Source organism: Notolepis coatsorum, assembly GCF_963971535.1.
Source record: "Notolepis coatsorum genome assembly, chromosome: 18".
NCBI lineage: Eukaryota > Metazoa > Chordata > Actinopteri > Aulopiformes > Paralepididae > Notolepis > Notolepis coatsorum.
The window spans coordinates 16,148,277-16,159,265 of record NC_140182.1 but is presented as its reverse complement, the minus strand read 5'-3'; the positions used below and the strand labels follow the sequence as shown (position 1 = coordinate 16,159,265).

At 41.6% G+C, this 10,989-nt stretch overlaps 1 protein-coding gene across 2 annotated transcripts in view; it reads left to right on the top strand.

The window, feature by feature from the left end:
* The window catches only part of LOC311245604 (cytosolic 5'-nucleotidase 1A), a 13,220-nt gene extending 12,735 nt beyond the window's left edge, over positions 1 to 485 (top strand). For both annotated transcript variants that reach the window (XM_084335510.1, XM_084335509.1), the window contains exon 6: positions 201 to 485. In XM_084335510.1, the coding sequence (XP_084191636.1) occupies positions 201 to 443 (243 nt within the window). In that variant the 3' untranslated portion in view covers positions 444 to 485. The remainder of the gene's footprint in view (positions 1 to 200) is intronic.
* Positions 486 to 10,989: the final 10,504 nt, after the last annotated feature.

The following is a 10,989-nucleotide window of genomic DNA, read 5'->3' as shown; positions in this document are numbered from 1 at the left end:
CTCCTCACCTCCTCCTCACCTCCTCCTCACCACCTCCTCCTCACCTCCTCCTCACCTCCTCCAACCTCCTCCTCACCTCCTCCTCCTCACCTCCTCCTCACCTCCTCCTCACCTCCTCCTCCACCTCACCTCCTCTTCCTCACCTCCTCCTCCTCACCTCCTCCTCCTCACCTCCTCCTCCCCACCTCCTCCCCACCCAGGACTCCATCAGGGAGTTTGCCACTCTGTTCGGTGACATGGGCAGGAGGTTTGACCTGGAGGACAGCCCCCTCTGCAGCGTCCTGGTGACCGTGTGGGGCTCCCGGGACACGTGCTCCCAGGCTCTGAAGACCCTCCGTGCCTGGGGCCTCACGGTGGACGAGGCCTACTGCCTGGCCGGGGCCCCGCGCGGCCCCATCGTCTCCCTGGTCGGCCCACACGTCGTGTTCACCGGCGGCCTGTGAACAAAAAACAAAACTGCATCCGTAGACCACCTCCGCGTTACATGGAGCTTGTGAAGGGGAGGGGGGAGGGGGGGGGGGGGGGGGGGGGGATACAATGAATGAATGTTGATTAGAGCCTAGTAGGGGTGTAAAGGTACACGTATCCGTACCGAACGGAACTGCTTCAGTGTGTACCGTACCGTACCAAACGGCTGTGTGTAGTGTACCGAACGAATACAACGGTATGTTAACCACTAACGACCGCCCACCGGGGGCTGTTTTTTTTTCACAATCTAATCTAATTATAATTATTTTTTCATTTTTTTACAAGTTGATTATTAACACATTGCCCACCGGGCATTGTACCCATCTAATGCCCCTCTCTGCCAGCGCTATAAGTCTATGGAGTGGCTCACCTTCTTTGCAGGGCTATAACTTTTTAAATTGTATTGCTATATTGACATTACTATATGGCCCATTCAACATCGATTATCTATCGTTCGGGATGTGGGAACGTTATACTTTTTCATTCATACATTCATACAAAAATACCTTCTAGAATATAAGTATGTTTTTATCGTTTTCTGCAGTAATTCGTAGAACGGGAGTTATAGGCCTAAACGCGATTGCCGTTTCCCCCCTATACACGCTATATAAAAAAAATTAAACTATATGATCAGTATACGTTATGCTTCATCATGCGTGGAGGAAAGGGGGGGGGGTCGTTTATAATTCCGTGATCGTCAGTAAATGCTTTATGTAGTATGGGTGGATATATTGATCAGATGGTTTGCAACCAAGGAAACTCACAATTGGGTTGAAAATAACGTTAGTGTCCTCTTACCGTGCGCCAATGAGACTGGCAGTGAAAGATCCCAGGTATAGGACGTCGATCGTCCATTTCCGGTTTGTATGTCGCAATAAACGCCGAAATCGTATCGATTATTAAGTTTAGAAAGCGATCCATTATGTACATTGTGTCTGTCGGGAGCCTTGCAACGATATCTGACGGCCGGATGAATTTAATCGACGCACATCAGCCATATCCTGTTTGCCAGTGTAACTCGCCCGACCATCCACCAGGCGGCGGTATTGAGCCGTCGTTGCCGTCACCTATAGGGTCCAGCTGGAGCGTTGCGGGTGTATATATGAATTATGAATGCCATGGCGAAAAAATTAAATATTGATCTCAATAACGCTGTACAGCGAGGTCTGGCGCTCAACGCATGGCGGGCAATAACGCTGAACAGCGTTTCCAGCGGTGGATGTGTTCATTTCAATATAGAATATTTGTTGACAGCCCTACAAGTACAATTAGTTACTGCACACGACATCACCCCTGAGTGGAACATGGAAAGCCAAACTTTCCCACACTGTACCAAAAACCCGTGCCGAACCGTGACTTCAAAACCGAGGTGTTTGTGTACCGTTACACCCCTAGAGCCTAGACATAAGTCTGCGCATGCGCCAATTGGGGAGTATAGCTCGGCCGGGAAAGTGCCGATCGACTTGGGGTTGGTCTCTCCGTGTTCAGGAGACTCGGGCGTATAAAAAAGTATATTGGATCATGTCTCAAGCACCCCCCCCCACAGCCGTAGCTACAACCACTTACGCCAAGGCTCTAATCAACATTCATACATTTTTATCCCCCCTGTTGTGGAATATTTTAAAGGAGCCAAGACGGTGAACTGTAAAAGTTCAGATAGTAGTTTATTTTCTGTGGCCACAGAAAATATCCTCAGTTTACAATCGGAGACAAGTGTAACACGAGTGTCTGACCAGAAAGTGTGAGAAAGAGCTCTGGTCAGACTTACAATAAAAAAAATTATTTTACCAGGTTGAGATCAATGATCTCTTTTTCGAGCAAGACCTGGCCAGTTTGGAATGTCTAATGAAAACAAAGATGACAAAATGAAAACAAAGATGGGTTTTTCGTATCTGACACAAGATTGATACGAAGCAAAAGACTACAAAGAAAAGGACAAGATGACATATTCTGAAAATATGATTATCTAAGACAAACTGGGCCACCATGGTCATTGTTTTAAGAACACTGTTAAGACTGTCGCCCTAGTGTCTGAGAAACTGTATACTAGTTAATTATATTAACTACCGGTAGTCATGGCTGTACAGAGAATATGTATTTAAACAGAGCTACTGTATAAACATGCTGTCTGTCTGTGCACACTGTACACACGAATAGGCCCAGTAAGCTGTGCAAATTATGTAATAGGATGAAACATGTATTTTCCATAACACCCGTGCTCCCCCCCCCTTCCCCCGCTCTCTCCCATGAGCTCAAAGTACCAGAAGTGTTGCGGTGGTCTATGGAGAAGTCATGACGGCATGTTTTTTTTTATTATGGTGTTCCTGTTGCTTCGGTATTGCTCCCCTATGCACAAAAGAGAATATTTCACCTTTTAAGACGAGTACCATGTATTAGCGTAGACTGCTGAAACTGCGAATGAATGATCGGGAGTCAATTTGATGTTTAGTTATTTCGCGATTGATTACAAACTCTACACACAAGCCAAATGTGACGCAATGCTCGGCGATAGACGTCTCACTTCTATGTCAAAATGAAACTCTCCAATAAAAACCCAACAATCCTTTTTCAAAATGGCATTTTTGCGTCGGAGTGATACACGCATGACAGGAACCATCTGATGTACTCTTTCAAAGCAGCAACAAGACACTGATGTACTTTATACAAACTGTCTTTAATACTTTGTATACCTTGTTCATATTCTCATACAGGCTTCTCTGAACGATTGTTCCAGTACAGTGCATCTACTCGCATGTCGATGAACACAAAAATAGAAAGGCTTAAGAGAAAATATATACAGCTTTCATTAATTAGTCATTCGTTCTGGATACTAATGATGTAATCTGAATACCCAAAAGTTTGTGAAGATTTTTTTTAATGTATTATTATTACCATATTCATACTGTACCAGGTGTTATTCATGAAGGGATTGTTATAGCGCATATAACACTAGAACATTTAACATATTTGGATGAAATTCTCCCCAGAACATAATACAATATATGTACCAAATTGCATTTAGTGCAGTGTGGAGTAGTAGGCTCTATGCCCAGTAGGGGGCAGCATGTCATCACTATCAGTCTGTTACTTATTCACCATACTAGATGTCTTTTGTTTGAGATATTATTGCAGTTTTGTCTAGTTTGTTGCCTTCTAAAGTTATACCAAAACAAAAATAGATTCAAAATGTATTGTCATTATACAGCACAAGTACAGTATAACAAAAATAAGTTTGGCATCCAACCAGAGTGCAAATGTAACCGTAAAGTGCAATAGCAATATAGAATATGATATAATAATGCCACAATATAAGATTATGTATTTATTTTCTATCCTATAACAGTTATGTCCTATAATGATGTAAGTTGAATTAGAAGACATTGCGCTTGACCTTTGAAACTTGAGATCCGCAGGGGAGGGACATCTGTAGTACGTCTGTGAGATAAGGTTATAGGAACCAGTATTATGATGTTTGTTAACTTGTTAATGAGGCAGAAGGGATGGTGTCGATGCATATACTGTTCAATGTGCTTCCAAACCCCTTTTGTGGAAACATGAAGACCCTTGTTAAGAAGAAGCAGCCAACAAACAAACAAACAAAAAACTATTCTAAACCAATTTTATAGTTGCTTTTAAATATTGTTTAACATATTTTACATCTGAACATGGTTGTTTTTCTTTCTGTTGCCTTTTTAAAATGTGTATATTGGAATTTCTGTGTGTGTGTTTTTTTTTAGATGAATAAATAAGATAAAAAGAGATTACATTCCTAAATTAAATAAAACATTTACACTTGAATAGAATAGAATAGAAAACTGTATTGCCATTTCAACCATGGTTGATTGGGATTTGTCTTGGTGCCACATACAGTACAGACATTATAAAAACATACAATAAAAAACACAAGAATACATGCAATACAATCCCCACAATAAAAGTTTTACACAAACAATTAGAAAAAATGCAACAGTACCTAAAATAAATGGCTCAGTGTTCCAGTTTAAAGTGCATATTGCCTTAAAGTGCATGTCGGCTGGTGCTAGCCCACGTCATTCTGACGCTGAATCACGTCAGAATACCAGCGTTCTATGCTCTGCTTGGTGTCAGACTTTTGTGCCAGTTATATTGAACTTAAGCATGTATTAAAATTATAATATACACAAGCTATCTGAGGAAATATACATCAATCGATATATCAAAAGTTAGCTAGTTAACAATGCAACAAATTGCAGGTGATTCTGACATCCCAGGTAACCTGTTTAAAAATGACACGATCATAAACAAGGAGATGGCTGTTCCCATTCAACTCAATGTCGGCCAAACTGAAAGTGTCCACACCTGGCACCAATGTGCATTCACACAGTGACGTGATGACCCTTCCTTCTTTTATAGTTTCCTTGACTTGAACAACACCCATCAGCTATCTGGTGCGGGTGTTACAGCACAGAACAACCGTGTTTATGTCTGTTGCTATGGAAACACCTGTCTCTTGAGCCCCGCCACGGTGGAGAGAATTGCAGCAGTTTCACGAATACAATAATTTACATTTTATTGATTTGCTAACCACACATCAAAACATAATGGCACTCACACAAGTACTGAAGAAAATGTATTGGCTTGTTTTTCACAATACTTGCATCTGATGTGCAGTTACTACCCGTCAGGGTCATTTAGACCAAAAACAACTGGAATATTCACATGTACCTTTCATCTGGTCATTTGGCGGGACAGTGTTGTGTGGTAGGGATTCACTGATATAACACCTTTTCTCCTGCTGCTACCAATTCAATCCTAATCATGGTCTGTAGTACCGAGCACTTTTTCTTAACGGTATACAGTCGATTTTGACCCTTAGCTTGGGGTCATTTTGATTGATTGATTGAACATTTTATTAACAGATTGCAGAATGGGGGTAACTGTACATTGGATTATCGACTAAACCTTACTTGGTCCCAAGAAGAGGGTCTCGTGTATTATTGGGTTTAATAGGACATTTATTGTACATTGGAGGGGGTTGCGTTAGGACATTTACATGGGCCAGTTTCGAATTGCAGTCTCTCGTAGGTGCTCTTTGAGAGTGGTTTTGGACAAATGTGATTGAGATAGAATCCATTTCTTTCACCATTCAAGTCATCAGACATCTCTCTAACTAATCGTTGGCCAGGTATCAAGTGCTGAAATCCATGCTACTGTACAACCAGTGTTTTAACTTCCCTCATAACAAGGGGTCCCGCCCCTAACACTACTCATGGAGCATTGAATTAGCCCTTTGAATGGCTATTTCACCCAGTGGCATATTTGGGAATTTCCTTGCCAATTTGCCAATAAAAATGTAAACACATGATACATTTCTGTAATACTGAAGATGTTTCCTATCCATTTGTTCTTAATGTTAAGAACAAATACTGGGGTACATAATGTTCTTATGTACCTCAGTTGCTACTGCATGTACATATATGTGTTTTATTTTTTTACACACATATGTACATACATACCAGCTATTCGCCTGTTTATTCTCCACCCATCGATCATCCATAGGAACACTATATTATCACAGACATCCAACGTCGACGTCCCCCTTGAACGGCCCTTCTAAGGTTTCTCTCCTCCACATTGCCTGTGGTGCTTTTTTCCTATTGCTAGGTTTTGAGTGAGTTTTTCCTTACCTTCGCTGGGGTGTGTCTGGGTTGCATATTTGGATTTGATGGTGGTTTATGTTCTTGATTTATTGTGATGTTTCTTCTTGACCTTTTTAAAGAAGACTTGTCCAGCCCATGGGGGCATTACTTTGTGATCTCTGGCTTTACAAATTTGATTTGATTTGATTATGATGATGATTTGAGGTTGTATGTTTTTTAGCTTGTGTTGGAGATCATTGCAGGAAGCTGGGACACTAAAATAAAAGGCTAACGTTCCAAATTCAGACTGCGCTGCTCGGGTAACTTAAGCAGAAGCCAGTTGTTACAGATAGTTAGATGGGGTCCAATGTTCCAGTCCAGCATCATTGCGATATAAGGTGGTGGCTTACCGGCAATGGCCTTTTAGATAAACAAATACAAATGTTTATGACACCTCTCTCTCTACCAGAGAAGACCAACCCACCAGTGTTGGGAAAGTTACTCAGGAAGTGTAATTAGTTACGTATTACTGATGACTCCTTTAAAAACGAATCCAAATTACTTTACTGATTACTTTATATCAAAGTAATTAGTTACATTACTTGTTACTTTCGATTACCAAAGCGCTTTACAATTTGTTCCTCACATTTGACCCATTCACACACTGACGGCGGAGGCAACCATGCAACCTGCTCATCGGGAGCAATTAGGGGTCAAGAGTCTTGCTCAAGGACACTTTGACACGCTGCCCGGGAGGAGCGGGAATCGAACCGGGAACCTCCGGATAACCAGACAACTGCTCTACCTACTGAGCCACTGTAGCCCCCATCACCGCATATTCTCTCTCGAGGTCTCAAGCGTCTTTCTCTGTTGGCAGCTTGACATTGTTCCTTGTATAGGTAACATCTGCTCAACGATATACCCAGTGATGAGCTTCTTCAGACCTTCTCACTCACTTGTGGTGTTTGCCCTGATCTGGTAGAGCAGGGGTCAGGAACCTTTTTGACTGGGAGAGCCATAAAAGCCAAATATTTCTAAATATATTTCATTGAGAGCCATATAGTATTTTTAACGTATAATAAATTAAATATGTCTTACTTTTAATGCGACTTCTGGTGCTGCATGGTTTTGCTGATGGCCTTGTAATCTGGTTCATACGTGGTGAGGTTGAGCTTCATGCAGGCGTTGAGGCTTCCATCAGTTAAACGTGAGCGTAGGTTGGTCTTAATGTTCCTCATATGCGCGAACGACTGCCCACATGCATATGTAGAGCCAAACATGGTCAATACGGCAATACTCACGCTGCATTGTGTGGTATGTCACAGGAAGCTCGTTCCAAGTTTTAAGAATCAGCTGGTCTTCAGGTTGAAGATTTTTAATTTCTGTCCACTTGTGTTCCCTCGCCAGCTCTGCTCGCTATATCTTCAGCTACCGATACTATTAGCTGTATCTTCAAAACTAATTTCTGTTTACTTTAAAATGACAGTATTATTAAGAAATATCACAAGTATTAAAAAAAAATAAAAAAAATAATTTTTACTCAAAAATGTCTGGGAGCCATATGCTGTCACCAGAAGAGCCATATATGGCTCGCGAGCCATAGGTTCCCGACCCCTGTGGTAGAGGCTTTCCTGTCAGCGTCTGGGTTTTTATGCGTCAAGTTTCGCATTGTCGTGCTGCTGTCAGATGCTTCATCAAATTAGACTTAATATTTTTCGCTGTTGCAAATGTTTTGCTTCCCCCCCACATAGTTTATAACGGACAGCTATTGAACGTGTAACGGTACCTCTCTTTATTAACCTCCATGCTGCTTTTTGGCTAGTAGCCGACCTGACTTCGCTCTGACCTGCTCACGCCCCCCCACATCATCTACCGAGGACCGCGTATAAGTGTAATCTAACGTTATAGGAGGACAAAAAAAAACACATTGCATTCTGGCAACGATGTGACGCAGCATTACTTCGATTAGTAACTGTAATATAATTACTATTTTGGGAATTGTAAAGCCTTACTTTACGCGTTACTGGGAATGTAATAAATGACAGTAACCTGTTACTAAGTAAGGTGTTACTGCCCAACGCTGCTTATCACATACAGGGTACAGTGGTGAGTACGTGGACGGATTATGACACAACGGGCCCCTGGGCGTCAGGCATCTAAAAGGCCCCCCACCATGCACGGCGACATCGAAGGGTTCACCGACTCATTTGTTTAAGGTTTGGTTGGGGCAGTGGGTGCCGGCTGCTGCTGCTTCCCGGGGGTTCACATGCTTGTGCGCACAGGGATGTTTCATGTTTGGTCATTGTATTTGGTGAATGGTCCGGGTGTATTCGGGCTGTTTGTGTTGTCCTTCAGTCATGACATGACATTATCAGGGTGTGTGTCTTGAATGGGGATGTGGTGGGGATTGATGTGTGGGGTGTTTGGGGGCCTGGCTGTTCCTGGGGGGGGGGGGGGGGTTGCATGCTTTCGAGCAAGACTGTACTTATTTTATGCCTATTCTTATGTCTGCACTTTCTACATTGCACTAATTATATTGTCTTTTATACCTATTCTTATGTCTGCACTTTATGCATGTTACGAGTCAAGGTAGGAGTTGAGTTCCAATAGTAGAAGGTAATAAGGAGACAGAGATGTGGTTGCTCTTCTCAAGAAAACATGTTCTTTTATTATCAGAATCACTAGAGCAAGAAACTGTAACGATAACGAATAAGAAGCCAGGCTTCAACTGAGGGTATATAAGGAAAAGAGAATTAACTAATAAAAGCAAAGACAAGAGGTTCCATTTCTAGTCCGTGGCCGGCTGCTCGCAGTAGTTCTGTTGAAGATCGGACAACAGACAGAGAAAGAAGGGATTACTATAAAGGCAAAACTCCCAGCAAACCACATGCAGTAATTAGTGACAACAAACCACAGGTGACAGTCAATCAGCGCTAATTACAGAGAACAGGGTGAAGTACTCCAGAACGGCAGTAGGGTTTCTACTCCTGGGAGAGGACAGAAACCCAGAACGTTACAATGTATTGCTTTTATTCTGTCCACTGTATGCAAATTGTACGCCTATGTTCATTTTATGCTATTTGCTGTGAACCACTTTGAGCTGAAATCCATGTATGAAAGGTTTAAATAAAGTTGTTATTATTATTACACACAAAATGTCCTTAACACATTAACTGCCACGGAGTTTGCCCGTCTCATACCACTCTCTGCCACCACTCTAAGCCTATGGAGATGTTCACCTTCTTTGCAGAGCTATAACCTTTTAAATTGTATTGCTAAAGTGACATTACTTTCATTCAACATCGATTATCTATCGTTCAGGATGTAGGAACGTTATACTTTTTCATTCATAGATTCATACGAAAATACTGTATAAATATGTTTTTATCGTTTTCTGCAGTAATTCCTAGAACGTGAGTTATAGGCATAAACGCATATATATATATTATCAACTGCCGTTTGTTGCCGATACACGCTATATTAAAATTTCAACTGTACATGATCCTAAACGTTATGACTCATCATGCGCGGATGAACGGGGGGGGGGGGGGGGGGGGGGGGGGGGGTAGTTTATAATTCTGTGATCGTCAGTAAATGCTTTATGTAGTATGGGTGATATATTGATCAGAGCAGTTTGCATTAATAATAATAAACAATCACGCTGAAAATGACGTCAGCGTCCTCTTACCGTTCGCCGATGAGACTGGAGGAAAAATATCCCACTTATTTGACGTGGATCGACTAGATCCATTTCTGGTTTGTATAATAATAATAAACGCCCAAATCATATCGATTATTGAGTTATGGCAGCGATCCATATACACGGATGTGTGTCTAGAGTCCCGCAACAATATGTGAGTGCCGGACGCATTTCCCAGATGCACGGAGATCACCAGAGATCCATTTCCGGTTGTAACTCGCCGATCATCCACCAGGCGGCAGTATTGAAGCGTTACAGAGTTGTGCAGGCTCCCACTGTATCAGCCGAGGCTGGGTGAGGGAATTATGAATACCATGGCGAAAAAATGAAATATGATCTCAATAACGTTGTACGCCGTGGAATGGCAGAATTAGCATGACCTTGAAACACGTTGTACAACGTTGTTGGCGCCCAATGTGTTAAAAAACATGCATATCACATATTAATAGACATAAAAAATTGACATACACATCTCAAATGATTCCTTAGGGTCCCAGCATTCTGATGTATGGTAGTACCCGACTCAGAATTTACTTAGTAAGATCGGATTTGGCAGATCAATATGACAATTTGACAATTTGTTTTATATATAAAGAAAAATGTTGAAGTCTATTCTTAAGACATTCTGGCTAAATACATTGGAATGCATTTCAATGCTAGTATACGTTAACATTGTCAAGTGCAACAGAGTCATTAACTTTTTGGAGCATATAAAATCAATAAATCCGTAAAGACAACTGCATATGACGCCAGATGGCTGGTGTGAATTCCCAACAACGCATTAGTCTGTGTGTGGATTTGTCAGAATCATGTGTCGGAACAATGAGTCGGGTTGCCACAGTGATGTGAGATTTCCCATGACTAATAAACTCATGACAACACTGGTATTACTAGTAACACCAGACATTTTACATAATGACGCTCAATATCTGTAGAGCGCTTACTTTAATCTTTAACATTATGCAGCTACATTGATCCGCTGTGTCTAGTCTGTTTTTAATACATTTTCAATGACTAGTATCCATTTGTTGGACAGACAGAGGGTTCTAATAAATGTTCTATCTGACAGATCAATGTAGCTGTTATTTAGCACATCGCTCAAACATATTGTTGCTGGTCTGGACTGATCATCTGAACTCCTCTCCAGTCCAGCTTTCGCTGCTGCAGGGTTTAAATCCAAAATATTTGGATTTAAGTTTATAA